The 15,837-nt window shown below is 42.4% G+C and overlaps 1 protein-coding gene across 3 annotated transcripts in view; it reads right to left on the bottom strand.

Annotated features, from left to right (window-relative positions):
- The window catches only part of nup62l (nucleoporin 62 like), a 94,697-nt gene that overhangs the window by 58,492 nt on the left and 20,368 nt on the right, over window positions 1–15,837 (bottom strand). For all 3 annotated transcript variants that reach the window (XM_080187303.1, XM_080187302.1, XM_080187301.1), the window contains exons 5-6: window positions 7,328–7,423; window positions 2,523–2,627 (exon numbers count right to left, since the gene is read on the bottom strand). In XM_080187303.1, coding sequence (XP_080043429.1) covers window positions 2,523–2,627; window positions 7,328–7,423 — 201 coding nt within the window. The remainder of the gene's footprint in view (window positions 1–2,522; window positions 2,628–7,327; window positions 7,424–15,837) is intronic.

The following is a 15,837-nucleotide window of genomic DNA, read 5'->3' as shown; positions in this document are numbered from 1 at the left end:
ATGTATACTGATCACAATTGTTGTGCAGTTGAGTAGATTAATTGTAGATTGAGAGTTTAGAATGTTAGAATTTTGTGTTTGTGAAGTTGTAAAATGCTAGAATGGAAAGCAGTGTGTAGTCGCTTTAAAAGGTAGTACTTTGTACAAGAGTAAAAAGGTGCAGATGCATGGAGAGCACCTGCCACCACTCAGCTCCAGAGAGAATTGCTGGCTCTCATAGCTGCGTTTATGTCTTAACAGAAGCACCATCTGAATAGCAAAGGTACCAAAAGACAGATGTTTCAGACATAAGAAATCAGAGAAGATAAGACTCCAGAAGGAGCCAAACCTGGTTGTAATTTAGAGTGACTAAAATTTTTTTAAAAAAAGTTGGAAATTGTATTTATCTAAACAGCATCTCATTAGAATTACATTTTATTTAGTTTGTTAATAGTTTAGTTAACTTGTTCACCGTTAAGATAAATAAATTGTTACCTGTTGATTTTAAAGAGTGTCTCAAGTAGTTATTTTGATTTAACCACGAAAAGTTGCTTATGAGCAGATCATACTACTCCTCATACACTTAACAGATTATGAGGCGAGGGTCTCCTGACTGGTTAGATGTTAGTTCTCAGAGAAGGGATCAACCTCCAATTTATTACACAATCCTTTGACATTTCTGGAAAGATTTAAGGACAGAAACACCAGATTGTTGTATTGGAGTCTCATATTACAAAGAATTCAATTTACAGATTGCAAATGTTGCAGGTCGTGAAAATGCTATTGCGGATGCTTCATCACAAGTTCAAAATACAAAATGAAGCCATCTTTTTATGATTTTTTTTAAAAGGGGGAGGGTTGCAAAGTTGAGTAAGGAGTAGTTGTAGATTGGTGTTTGTAAGATTATTTCAAAATTTGTAAAATGCCAAGAGGTAAAAGCTTTGTATGATCCCTTTAAAAAGGTGCTTTTTCTGTGCTTAGTAAGTTTAAAAATGCAGGTGTATATGGTGCCAGTAAACGACTGAAACATTTGTAAAAGCAGGGTTGCCTTGGTGACAGGCTGATTTTCATCTTAAATCTTCGTTTAAATTAGGCACTTGAATAGCAGCAACCTCTCAGATTTGAATTCGATAGTGTTGACAACCTAGGATCAATCATGTTGTGGGGAATATTGATATGTCATTACAGACATAAAAGGGAGGCAGTGGCACAAAAGCAGAGAGAAACTGCCACCTGCCAGTGGAACAGCTTAATTCAGCTCTGAGAGAAAGCAACTGCCATCTTCCCAGTTCAAAGCTCTCAGCTAAAAGCACTATCTTGATAGTGAAGATACAAGAAAGCACTTCCATACAGAAGAATGCACAGAGAAAGCCCAGAATATTCCAGAAGACAACAAACCCGGTTGTAATTTTGAGAATGACTAAATTCTACTGCGGTAATGATGGGAATTGTATACATCTGAACAGCATTCTATTAGTATTGTGTTTTATTTGGTTTGTTAATAATTTAGTTAACTTGGTCACTGTTAGATAAATAAATTGTTACTCATTGATTTGAGAGAATGTGTTAAATTTTGATTTAACCACTAAAAGTTGGCAAAGAACAAATACTAACCACTTCACACTCACTTTTACAGATGAGGTGAAGTATTGCTCATTGAACGGTTAAGTATTAGTTCTCCCAAGGGGAGAGGGTGAAAATCAACCTCTGCTTTATAGCAATATTGAATGGTGTTATTATCATTGAACATCGTGGCGATACCATTGACCAGAAACTGAACTAGAAGTGCCATATAAATATTGTGGCTACAAGAGCAGGTCGGAAGCTGGAATTCTGCAACACAAAACTCACCTGATAACCATCCAAAACCTGTCCACCATCTACAAGGGACAATTTGGAATGTAATGGAGTACTCTCCATTTGCCTGTATATGAATGCAGCTCCAATAATACTCAAGAAACACCTCCATTCACGACAAAGGAGCCTGCTTTATTGACATCACATCCACCACTAACAATATTCACTCTCTCCATTGCGGCAGAAGTATGTACAAATGTACATTAAGATGCACTGCAGTAATTCACTGAGGCTCTTTTGACATTACCTTCCAAACTTGTAGCCTATAACATCTAGAAAGACAAGGGCAGCAGATACATAGGAACACCACCACAACCTGCAAGTTCCCCTCTTAAGCCACAGACTATCCTGACCTGGAACTACGCTGCTGTTCCTTCACTGCTACTGGGTCAAAATCCTGGAACACCCTTTCTAGACAGAGAGTGTATTTATCTTTTCTGTAGCAGTTTCACCACCCAGGGGAAATTAGGAACAAGCATGTAGACATGCAAGACATGTATATCATGGGTCATGGCAGGTTACCACAATACTCTTCACCAGCTCTGCAGTGGCGTATTAACACACAGGCCTCTAACACTATTAGACTGATATTTTGGGAAAAAAAAATTCATCAACTTTCTCGGATCTGCACTGTATCCATCATGTAATGACAGAAATCTAGGTTCCACAAAAGCATCATTACATACCTATGGGTGTAGCTGTGGTGACAGGTAAGGTTGTACTGGTTGGCTTAAATCCAAATGGAGCAGAAGTTGTAGAAGTAGCAGGAGTAGGAGCAGCACTGCTAGTCACTAAACACAAAACAAAACTGAGTCAATAAAATGCACTTCAAACAAGTTAATGAGTTAATTGGCCAGGCCTTCAAGTTTTTGGTTAAGATCCAGGAACCAATAACGTTTGAATCAAAGTTTGTAATTTAAGACACTTAGTGAAGAAAGCCATCAGCTTTCACTGGTTTTGAACAAATCCACAGAATCTCTACTGTGCAAGTCAGTCATTTGGCCCATTCAGTATGCATCATTCCTCCAAAAGAGCACTATCTAGGCGCACTCCCCTGCCCTATCCCCACACATTGATCATGGCCAATCCATCAAACCTGCATGTTTTTGGATTGTGGGAGGAAACCAGAGCACTGTTTCTCCAGAAACGGTGCAAACTCCACACAGGCAGGCAGTCACCCAAGAATGGAATTAAACCTGGGTCCCTGGCACAGTGAGACATCAGTTTTTAACTCAGCAAAGAATGTTTCATTCAAATCCATGGTCCAACTGTCAGTTTTATTAACTAAGTATAATTCCATCCTCAAGCTCATTATCCAAACTCAGCTGCAGTAAATTCCCATTTCAATTTGGCAGAGACAAATTGTTTTAACATATCATTTCTTCACTAATCAAAATCTTTTAGCCACTTCAAGATTGTTTGATCTTCAGCCATTTTAATGATCTCGTTGTTTCTCCCAATCCCACACTGGACAACTTTCTACATGTTAAGAACACTGTCAATAACATTCTCTCTGCAGTTTCAGAATTCATTTTAACTCTTCAACTCTTTTGCATAATCAAAAACTTGTGCTCCCTTGCAACTGTCATTTCTGCCCTAGGAAAAAGCTCTGAACTGTTCACCTTATCTATGCTTTTCAATTTTATAAACTTTTACCGGGTAGTCCACTGTATTCTCTGACAATCTTCATCACTATCCACTACTCCAGCAATCTTGGTATCGTATAGAATATAGAACACTACAGCACAAACAGGCCCTTCGGCCCATAAGTCGCGCCGATCACATCTATACCTACTAAGCCAGAGAACTATCTGTAACTCCCAATGCCATTAGATCCCATATACTCATCCAGAAGTCTTTTAAAAGATCCCAGCGAGTTCGCCTCTAGCATCACTGATGGCAGCCAATTCCACTCACTCACCACCCTCAGTGAAAAACTTTCCCCCAACATCTCCTCTGTACTTGCTTCCCAGCACCTTAAACCTGTGTCCTCTCGTAGCGACCATTTCAGCCCTGGGAAATAGCCTCTGAGAATCCACCCTATCTATTCCTCTCAACATTTTATAAACCTCTATCAGGTCACCTCTCAACCTTCATCTCTCCAGGGAGAAGAGACCTAGCTCCCTCAACCTATCTTCATAAGGCATGCCTCCCAATCCAGGCAACATCCTTGTAAATCTCCTCTGCACCCTCAATAGCTTCCACATCCTTCCTGTAGTGAGGCGACCAGAACTGCGCACAGTACTCCAAGTGGGGTCTGACAAGGGTCTTATAAAGTTGCAGCATTACCTCCCGACTCAAACTCAATCCCTCGATTAATGAGGGCCAGTACACCATACGCTTTCTTGACCACATCCTCCACTTGCGAGGCCGATTTAAGAGTCCTTTGGACCCGGACCCCAAGATCCTTCTGCTCTTTAACCTAGCTAAGACTTGCAAACTTGCTCATTAAACCAGCTACGTTTTCTTTCAAGTCATTTATATATACTACAAATAGAAGTCCCAGTACTGGTCCCTGCAGAACACCACTATTACGGATCTCCATTCAAAAGAATATCCAAACACTTTTACCTTTACTACTTCTATAATTTTAATAAACATTTCATTTTCTGGTGCAACCTTGAGGATTCTTTAGGCATTCCTACTAACGAAACTGGTCTGTCATTCAGTTTCCATCCACCTGCCTGCGCGTGGTCCAACAGTAGAAATACTTACAACTTTGCACCCATCCTTCCATCCTCAGCACCTTCTTTTCTGGCTCAAGGACACTTCTGGGGAATTTCCAGCAGTCCTTTCTTTTCCCAGTCTACTTGTCTTTTTTTCACCTCTACCCATATCAGGTTTATGGGGGTAACAAAATACAGATTTGGATTTATAGACCTGCTCATTCATCAGTCATCTTCACTGACTGACTAGATGTTTTAACCCTCTTCTTCAGCATGAGCTCTAACTACATAAGAAATGAAATGCTCTCTTTTGAATATTTCTTTTTCAAATTTCCTACCCCAACTTTTTTCTGTTCTAACTGAAATGATGCCCATGAAAATTTGTCTCAGCTTCTAAAAATTCCTCTAGTTTTTTTCCACTTCCAAATTCAATTTCCTGGCCACAAGTTCAAAATGCTTTCTTAACTCACTTTAACTTTATCTATAACTCCTCTGCCACACTTACTAACTAAGTTAATACCATTAAAGATTCATAATTTAACCTAGGCTGTTCCATAAAAATTTACTTGCAAAGGTGGCCATTTTATTTCACTCATGTAAGAAACGTACCTCCATCAGAATCCCTACAGTGCAGGAGTTCGCCATTTGGCCTATTGAGTCTGCACTGACAATCCCACCTTGGCCCAATCCCAATAATCCAATGTATTTACCCCATTAATCCCCCTGACACCAGGGGTCAATTTAGCACAGCCAATCAACTTAACCTGCACATCTTTGGACATCTATATCTTAACAATTATGACCAGCATCCAGTCACCCGCTATCCAGATTTCAAAATATCCTGGATGGGTCCCCCAGATTTTCCTGGATCTGTGGCCCCACAGCACCAGGGACTCAGGTTTGATTCTGGTCTTGAGAATTTTGCACATTCCCTCCATACCTGTGTGGTTTCCACTATGTACTCTGGTTTCCTCCTACAGTCCAAGATGTGTGGGTTGCTGGATTGGCTATACTAAATTGCTCCTTAGTGTCCCAAGATATGTAAATTAGGGGGATTAGAAAGGCAATTATATGGGGTTACAGGGAAAGGGCCTGAATGGGATGCTTTGAGAGTCACTATAGACTTGATGGGCCGAATGTTCTCCTTCTGCACTATAAGAATTCCATGACTCTATAATTTGTTACCCCTGGCTATTGCACACCTGAGATCCCACAGCAGAATCTAACTCGATAAATCTCCTTTTCATTTTTTGCTTAGTAACAGGGCAGCTATTGAATAGTGTAACAAAGATGTTTAATTAATTATTTTGCTAAAAGTGTAAGAAAACATGAAATATACCATTTCTTCATCCATCATTGTACCTTTATAGAAGTACACAGATCCATAAGGATGACGCAAGTTACAAAATTTTATATTCTAATGTTCTCAATAGATACACAGTCCATGTAAGTTAATAGAACTGTGGTCAGATACTCTACATTCTGAAATCAAGTGTCAAATGCCACCCAAAACTTCAATATATTTCTCAAATTCCCTCCAGACGTTTGTCACAATGTAAGCCACTAACCCCACTGGAACTCTTGTCTTTCACACAAGAGTTTCTGATCTCCATTCAGAACACACCTTGGAATCTTCTCCCAAGCAACACACGCCCTCAGGTGTCTACATCAAGGATGTACCTACAGGGTATCAATCTCATTCCAATGCTCCCCTCCACTGGACCATTCAAGTTTTGCCTTTCAGACAATCACTCAGATAACCAGACATGCCAAAAAAAACTACTTCAAAGTCATCAACTTTTGGTTGTCTCTGTTGATCTCTTGTCGCTATTCCAGGTCTGCAATATATAACCCTATCTTTTAACCAGTAGCTTCTGCTTTTGCTCCTCACTCTTAACAGGACATTTTTTTCAGATTCTTGTTCTTTCCCTTTGACTAGGTCGTCTTTTTTGGGACTTTGTTCTGACACTCTGCCTGTTTTTAGAATCTTTTACTTTAGTTTAGTACTTTTTTTCCTATCCCCTTGCATGTTCTGCCTGTTCCAGTAATTTTGTGAACTAGTGTTTCATTCTGGGCAACAGCTGGACTAAGAAATTACCATCACACTTTGCCTCAGCTGTGGGCCCCCTTGTTGCGAAACAGCAAATGTTTTCCTATTTGAAGTGTTGTAGAACCTCACTAAAGTGCAGGCCTTTTAAAAAAATCTCAAGTTTCCCTTGCATACAATTGCAGGTATGCAATTTAATTTTAAACTTAAAGCTCTATGTTATGCCTGACACAAGGACAAATACAAGTTACTTAAAATTATGTCTATTTTCTAATACAATGAGAGGCCAGTAATCTGGTTGAGGATTTCTTAATGATCTGTATGAATTTTTCATTCAAGGTGAGGTACACACAATGGGCTGAATGGTCTCACTCTGCACTCTAACAATGCTAAAATCATGAAAAGGAAACATTAGGTTTGCTAGTTTAACTTAACTGTCTCATTCACAACTATACAGGCTTTGCAATTCACACACAGATCTCAATAACAATACTTTAAACCAAACATATGAAATGCCTTTTGGAGACTGAACATCCTCTGTTACCAGCCTCACCAATATTAAGGAGAAACAAATTAGAAGCATCTATGATTCAATTTCATTTCAAAGACAAATCCAAGATACATTAAGATGGTTCATAAAGTCCTCAGCAGTAACTCAAACCCAATACTGTATAGCTTGTGGGGTCAGGGCTTGATGTATTACTGCTGATGTGAAACAATATGCTACATCCAAACAGACAACTGGGGGTATGCATTAAGCATTTCTTAAATGACTTACATGTAAAGCCAGTTGTCACTGAAGTGGCAGGAGGCACCGAGCTCACCACTGAGGCAAACAGAGTTGATCCAGTTGCAGGTGCACTGGTCAAAGCTCCTGCAAAGTAAAAAATGTATTAGTTCTTGCATTTATTTTTAAAGAGTGAAATTTCTCCCACAATAACAATCAAGGCTCACTTGTTCTGCATTTAAGAATTCCTTACATCACTTCTTTTGTCGACTCGTGCTACAAGGTTCGCAGTCTATTAGGGAGATTATTTAACACCCTTGACTCAGGATTTTTACAACAACTCAACGGAAACCTCTAACATTATACTTTAACCAGTTATTCAAGAGAATCTCTGCAGTATGCCAAATCACACAAACAAATTTGGCAGGCAACAAATCTCAGACACAGCACTTAAAGCACAATATTAAACAGAGAGGATAACTAAGTCATCCTGAGATTTCGGCATAAAAATCTGATTCAGCCAAATTACTAATTTGAAAGGATTTATGATCCCCTTCAAACAATCACTTTTTCCACAAAGATCTTCACCTGATCATACTTTAGCAGCAAAAATTAAACATAAACATAGCCAAGAGAAAGGAGGGACTTCCCATAGGAGCGTGGGGCTACGGGTGACAAAGTAAATCAGTAATGGCTGAATTCTAAGACGAGAGCAATACATATAACAAAACTGAAGACGTGTATCAGGATTTGGGCCACCTTTTATAAAATATTATCAGGCTGAATTCGAATGGCATGTGGGAAAGAGGGACAAGCACCATGGGCATTGGTGGGCATTTTTCTTTTCATTTATTGCAGTTAAATGGGCAAGCGTTCTAATGTAAATTGGATAATTAATAAACTGGTGGGTTAGATTGCTCTAGCAGTGGACGAACTCAGTAAGAAGTCTCACAACACCAGGTTAAAGTCCAACAGGTTTATTTGGTAGCAAAAGCTTTCAGAGCGCTGCTCCTTTGTCAGGTAAGTGGGAGTTCTGTTCACAAGCAGGGCATATAAAGACACAAACTCAATTTACAAAATAATGATTGGAATGAGAGTCTTTACAGGTAATCGAGTCTTAAGGGTACGTACAATGATCGTGGAAAGACAGGGTTAAACACAGGTTAAAGAGGTGTGTATTGTCTCCAGACAGGATAGTTCAAGATTTTTTACAATCCCAGGCAAGTTGTGGGGGTTACAGATAGTGTGACATGAATCCAAGATCATGGTTGAGGCTGTCCTCGTGTGCGGAACTTGGCCATCAGCCTCTGCTCAGTGACTCTGCGTTGTTGTGTGTCGTGAAGGCCGCCTTGTAGAACACTTATCTGAAGATCAGAGGCGGAATGCCCATGACCGCTGAAGTATTCACCAACAGGAAGAGAATACTCTTGCCTCATGATTGTCAAGCGGTGTTCATTCATCTGTTGTTGTAGCATCTGCATGGTCTCCCCGGTGTATCATGTCTCCTTTTCTGCAACGTATCAGGTAGACAATGTTGGCCAAGTTGCAAAAGTATGTACCGTGTATCCAGTGGATGGTGTTCTCACGCGAGATGATGGCATTGTGTCGATGATCCGGCATGCCTTGCAGAGGTTGCTGTGACAGGGTTGTGTGGGGTCATGGTCATTGTTCTCCTGAAGGCTGGGACAATGGCCTGTTTGAGGTTGTTCTCCATTGCTGCGGACAATGGCCTGTTTGAGGTTGAGGGGTTGTTTGAAGGCAAGAAGTGGGATTCTGGGGATGGCCTTGGCAAAATGTGCATCTTCATCAATGACATGTTGAAGGCTCTGGAGATGATGTCATAGCTTCTCCGTTCCGGAGAAGTACTGGATGAAGAGTAATCTGTCTGCCATGTCCTGTGTTTGTCTTCTGAGATGGTCGGTGTGGTTTTTCACTGTGACGCATTGGAACTGTTAATTGAATAGTCGACCACCATATCCTGTTCTTATGAAGGCGTCTTTCAGCTTCTGGACGTGTCTGTTGCGATCCTCCTCATCTGAGCAGATCCTGTGCAAACGGAGGGCTTGTCTGTAGGGGATAGTTTCTTTAACGTGTTTAGGGTGGAAACTGGAAATGCGGAGCATTGAGGTTGTCCGCGGGTTTGCAGTACAACGAAGTACTGAGGTGTCCGTCTTTGATGGAGATATGTGTCCAAGAATGCAACCAATTCCGGAGAGTAGTCCATGGTGAGTCTGAGGGTGGGAGGGAACTTGTTGTTTAAGAAGGGTGCCAGGCAAAAGGCGGGGAATTACAGGCCGGTTAGTTTAACGTCTGTGGTAGGTAAAATGTTAGAATCCGTCATTAAGGAGGAAATTGCGAGGCATCTTGAAGGGAATTGCTTGATAGGGCAGACGCAACACGGTTTCATTAAAGGGAAGTCGTGTCTGACAAATTTACTGGAGTTCTATGAGGATGTGTCTAGGGCGGTGGATAGAGGAGAGCCGGTGGATGTGGTCTTTCTGGATTTTCAGAAGGCGTTTGATAAGGTACCTCACAAGAGGTTACTGCAGAAGGTCAGAGGACATGGAGTTGGGGGTAGGGTGTTAGCGTGGATAGAGGATTGGTTGTCAAATAGGAGGCAGAGAGTGGGGGTCAATGGGTGCTATTCGGATTGGCGGTTGGTGACTAGTGGGGTGCCCCAGGGGTCGGTGCTGGGGCCTCAGCTATTTACCATTTATATAGATGATCTGGAGGAGGGAACCGAGTGTAGGGTGTCGAAATTTGCTGATGACACCAAGATTGGGGGAAAGGCAAATTGTGCGGAGGGTGTGGAGAGTCTGCAGAAGGATCTAGATAGGCTGGGCGAATGGGCCAGGAAATGGCAAATGGAATTTAATGTTGGCAAGTGTGAGGTGGTCCACTTTGGTAGGAAGAATGGTAGGAAGGACTATTACTTACGTGGCGAAAAACTGCAGCAGGCGACGGTGCAGAGGGACCTCGGGGTCCTTGTGCATGAGTCGCAAAAACCCAGCCTGCAAGTGCAGCAGGTGGTCAGGAAGGCGAATGGGATGCTGGCCTTCATAGCGAGGGGGATTGAATATAAAAGTAGGGAGGTCTTGCTGCAGCTGTATAGGGCATTGGTGAGGCCGCAGCTGGAGTACTGTGTGCAGTTTTGGGCGCCGCACCTGCGCAAGGATATTTTGGCCCTGGAGGGAGTGCAGAGGAGGTTTACTAGGCTGATACCGGAGTTGAGGGGGTTGAGCTATGAGGAGAGGCTGAATAAACTAGGCTTGTACTCGTTAGAGTTTAGAAGAATGAGGGGAGATCTCATTGAGACGTATAAGATGATGAATGGGATGGATAGGATAGAGGTGGAAAGACTCTTCCCGCTCAAAAAAGACAGTAGGACTAGGGGGCACAGCCTCAAGATAAAGGGGGGGCGGTTCAGAACGGAGTTGAGGAGGAACTTCTTCACTCAAAGGGTGGTGAATCTCTGGAATTCTCTGCCCGTTGAAGTGGTGGAGGCTGCCTCGCTAAATATTTTTAAGAAGCGGGTTGATGGGTTTTTGATAAGAGAGGGGATTAAGGGTTATGGGGAGAGGGCGGGAAAGTGGAACTGAGCCACGACAGATCAGCCATGATCTTATTGAATGGCGGGGCAGGCTCGAAGGGCCAGATGGCCTACTCCTGCTCCTATTTCTTATGTTCTTATGTTCTTATGATGTCATCAAATAGTTGTTTCAGGTGATTGTTCACCACGAGTCCGAAGGAAGAAAACGTTATCCACGTATGTAGCATATAGCAACAGGGGTGAAGAGGTCATTGTTCGAACCTGTGCATAAAGGATGTTGGCAATACTGAGGTGCGAATTTGGTCCCCATGGCTGTTCCATGTGTCTGAAGAACTGGTTGTTGAAGGAGAAGACATTGTGGTTCAGGATGAAGCGGATGAGTTGTAAAATTGCATCTGGAGACCGGCAATTGTCAACATTGAGTACTGAGACAGTTACGGCAATGCCATCATCGTGGGGAATGCTGGTATAAAGCGTCAAGACATCCACTGGTGACGAGGAGCACTCCTGATTCAACAGCTCCACGTGTGCTGAGTTTCTGTAGGAAGTACGTGGTGTTGCGACAAAATCCGGCGGTTCTTTGTACAATGGGTTTCAGGATGCCCTCGACGTTGTCGCAGAGGTTCTTGCACAGGGTGCCATTGCCCTATACAATGGGACGGCCAGCTGTGTTTTCCTTGTGCATCTTTGGGAGGCAGTAGAGATCTCCATCGCGATGAGTACTTGGGATGAGGGCACAGAGGGTGCTCTGAAGGTCTGGATGAAAGGTCTTGATCAATCTGTTGAGTTAACGGGTGAGTTCCTTCATCGGCTCTGCGGGTAACTGTCTGTAGTGTGCCTCATTGTTCAGTTGTCAGTACACTTCTTTGCGGTAATCCGTTCTGTTCAGTATGACGATGGCCCGTCCTTTGTCTACTGATTTGATGGCAACGTTACGGTTAGTCTTCAGAGCATGGATGGCATTGCATTGTGCTTGGGTGATATTTGGGGCTGTCTTGAGTGCGGCTGAAGAATTTGGTGTTGATGCACCTCCTAACGGCTTGGACGTACATGTCAAATCGAGGGCAGCGGCCTTCTGGACGAGTCCAATTCGAAGCTTTCCTCTTTGGTTACTGCATTGCGGATCTGTCGGGGCTGTTCCAGTTCATTGGCCTCTAGGGGTCTGTGATTGATGAAGACAAACATCTCGCCAAGGCCATTCCCACACCCCCATTTCTTGCCTTCAAACAGATCATTGCCCGCAACAAACTACCAAGCCTTCAGAAGAAGTGACCATGATACCACACAATCCTGCCATGGCAACCTCTGCAAGATGTGCCAGATCATCGACATGGGTGCCATCATCTCACGTGAGAATACCATCCAACAGATACATGGTACATCTCTTGCAACTCGGTCAACGTTGTCTACCTGATAAGCTGCAGATCTCCCAAGGCATAGTACATTGGGGAGACCATGCAGACGGTACGACAACGGATGAATGAACGCCGCTCGACATTCACCAAGCAAGACTGTTCTCTTCCTGTTGGGGAACACTTCAGTGGTCACAGGCATTCAGCCTGTGATCTTCAGGAAATCGCTCTCCAAGGCAGCCTTCACGACACCGCAGGGTCACTGAGCAGGGACTGATAACCAAGTTTCGCACACAAGGACAGCCACAACCTGGTTGGAGACAATACACATCTCTTTAACCTGTGCCTAACCCTCTCCCCGCTCACATTGTCTGTACCTTTAAGGCTTGATTATCTGTAAAGACTCGCATTCCAACCATTATTTTGTAAATTGAATTTGTGTCTTTATATGCCCTGTTTGTGAACAGAACTCCCACATACCTGACAAAGGAGCAGCTCTCTGAAAGCTAGTGACTTTTGCTACCAAATAAACCTGCTGAACTTTAACCTGGTGTTGAGAGACTTCTTACTGTGTTTACCCCAGTAAAACGCCAGCATCTCCACATCAGTGAATGATCATACAAAGTGAAGCTGGAAGCTAATTCTACAGAGGGGAACAAATCCAGCTTTCAAATGGATTTAGGAGATTAGTAAGGTCAGAGGAATGTGATACAACTGTGCCTTTAAGAAAATGTATGTCTGTCATGTTTAGAAAGGGTACTGTTTTATACTCCAGCTTTGATTTGCAGTGCCAATTGTCTATAACCTAGCAGTCTACAGGCTGAGCATGCAGAAGAATAATTGTTCCTAATTATTGGGGTGTTTGTTTTAATGAGTTAATGCAGTTTTGTTATTTTTAGGTCTGTCTCCTGGGGTTTCAGAGTAGAGTTTAATTAGATTGGTTGACATGTGCACGTCATGTGCTAATGGAGGAGTCAGGCTGAGACACAAACAGGCAGTTGCTACTTGAATTTATAGAGCAGGAGCCCCCTCTTTGGGAATTGAAGTCTGAGACCTGCTAGAAAAGAAGCATCTCTCTCCAGAGGTCTGCAAAAGGTGTTTTCTCCTTGTCTGGGATTCTGCTGTTTGAAGACAAGTCTCTCTCTGGAGGCTGCTATCTGAGAATTGGAAGACTGGTAAATCTCTCTATTTCTTTCCAGAGGTGTAAGAAGGCTGGAGGACTAGCAACTCATGCAAGCCTGTGTGTTTTGCTAACTGGGTCTGAAGAGAGTTTAAGGCTATGAGGAATATTGCTTAAATTGGAACTAGTAGAGGTAGCCAACAGCTAAGAACTATACCTTGTTATGTTTAAGTACTTCAATTGATAAATGTTATGCTCATTCTTTGTTATAGTTAAACTATTATTAAATAAAGTTTGTTTTAATAAAAGCTTCATAGTGGGTTAATAGAATTACATCTTTAGCAAAACATCTTATGATTACACAAATGTGAACTGGTGTGACAACAATAAACTTTCCCTCAATGTCAACAAAATGAAAGAGATTGTCATCAACTTCAGGAAGCGTAGTGGAGAACATGCCCCTGTCTACATCAATTGGGACAAAGTAGAATTGGTTAAAAGCTTCAAATTTTTTAGGTGCCCAGATCACCAACTTGTCCTGGTGTCTGTCCCCCTCCCCCAACAATGTCAACACTATACTTTCTCAGAAGACTAAGAAAACATAGCATTTCAGCCCTGACTCTCACCAACTTTTATAGATGCGCCATAGAAAGCATTCTTTCTGGTTGTATCACAGCTTGGTATGGCTCCTGCTCTGCCCAAGGCCGCAATAAACTACAAAAGCTTGTAAATGTAGCCCAATCCATCACACAAACCAGCCTCCCATCCATTGACTCTGTCTAAACTGTGCTGCCTCAAAGCAGCCAACATAATTAAAGACTCCATGCACTCCAGACATTCACTCTTTCACCTTCTTCCATCAGGAAAAAGGTACAAAAGTCTGAGGTCGTGTACCAACTAACTCAAGAACAGCTTCTTTCCTGCTGCCATCAGACCTCTGAATGGACTTACCTTGCATTAAGTTCATCTTTCTCTAAACCCTAGCTTTGACTGCAACACTACATTCTGCACTCTCATTTCCTTCTCTATGAATGGTATGCTTTCTCTGTATAGCATGCAAGGAACCATACTTTTCACTATATACACGTGACAATAATAAATCAAAATCAAAAATAGTTGGGACTAAACATACCTTGGACTTCCGCAACACTGGGGTTTTCTACAAAATAAGACTTGTATTTATATGGTGTCTAACAATAAAACACTGAAGATATCACAATAGTGTAACAGATATTGGCTATAAAGATTTCTAAATCCAATCCTAAATCATTTAGTCATGATTTTCAGAAATGGAGCATTGTGAGAACTCACTGTATAAGGTACTTGTCACGAAGCCTGTCTATTTCAATCTCCATTCATCACCTAATTTTGTTCCACCTTCAGTACATCTGCTATTGAAACCATCATTCATTCTTTTTTACCTCCAGATGTGACCATTCCAATATACTCCTCGCTGGTTCTCTACATGCTTCCCTCTTCAATGTGAGCTTATCTAATGCTCCACTCCTGGCCTAAGCCCTGTTCACTCATCACCCCTGTGCTCACTGTTGTGGATAGGTTCTTGGTTAGACAACACTTAATTTTAGCATTTTCATCCTTGTTTAAAATTCCCTCCATGACATTGCCATAACCCCCTAGCCTCACATCTTTAAATTTTCTAATACCTCTATATTCTGCAATTCTGCTATTTTGCATGCCCCTGATTTTAATCAGTGAAGCACTTGTGGTAATGCCTTCCAGCTGTCAAGGTCCTAACCTTTGAAAATCCCTGTTAAAACTCTCCACTCCCCCTCCAGTACTCATTCCTCCTTTAAGACCCTCCTTCATAGAACATAACAGCGCAGAACAGGCCCTTCGGCCCACGATGTTGCGCCGACCAGTTTAAAAAAAAACAACAATGACCCACTAACCTAAACCAATCCCTTTTCGTCCATAAACCTGTCCACAGACCTCTTAAACGCCCCCAAACTAGGCGCATTTACAACTGCAGCAGGCAGGGCATTCCAATCCCTCACCACCCTCTGGGTAAAGAACCTACCCCTGACATCTGTCCCCCCCTTAGTTTAAAGCCATGCCCCCTCGTGCTAGATTTTTCCATCAGAGGAAAAAGGCTATCACTATCCACCCTATCTAAACCTCTAATCATCTTATATGTTTCAATAAGATCCCCTCTTAGCCGCCTTCTTTCCAGCGAAAACAACCCCAAATCCCTCAGCCTCTCCTCATAGGATCTCCCCTCCATACCAGGCAACATCCTGGTAAACCTCCTCTGCACCCTCTCCAAAGCCTCCACATCCTTCCTGTAATGTGGGGACCAGAACTGCACGCAATACTCCAAGTGCGGCCGCACCAGAGTTGTGTACAGTTGCAACATAACGCTACGACTCCTAAATTCAATCCCCCTACCAATAAACGCCAAGACACTGTATGCCTTCTTAACAACCTTATCTACTTGATTCCCAACTTTCAGGGATCTATGTACACATACACCTAGATCCCTCTGCTCCTCCACACTATTCAAAGTCTTCCCGTTAGCCCT

Source organism: Carcharhinus amblyrhynchos, chromosome 4 (assembly GCF_965287045.1).
Source record: "Carcharhinus amblyrhynchos chromosome 4, sCarAmb.v2.hapA, whole genome shotgun sequence".
NCBI classification, from domain to species: domain Eukaryota; kingdom Metazoa; phylum Chordata; class Chondrichthyes; order Carcharhiniformes; family Carcharhinidae; genus Carcharhinus; species Carcharhinus amblyrhynchos.
The sequence above is the reverse complement of the archived record's forward strand: the minus strand, read 5'-3'. Positions and strand labels throughout refer to the sequence as shown.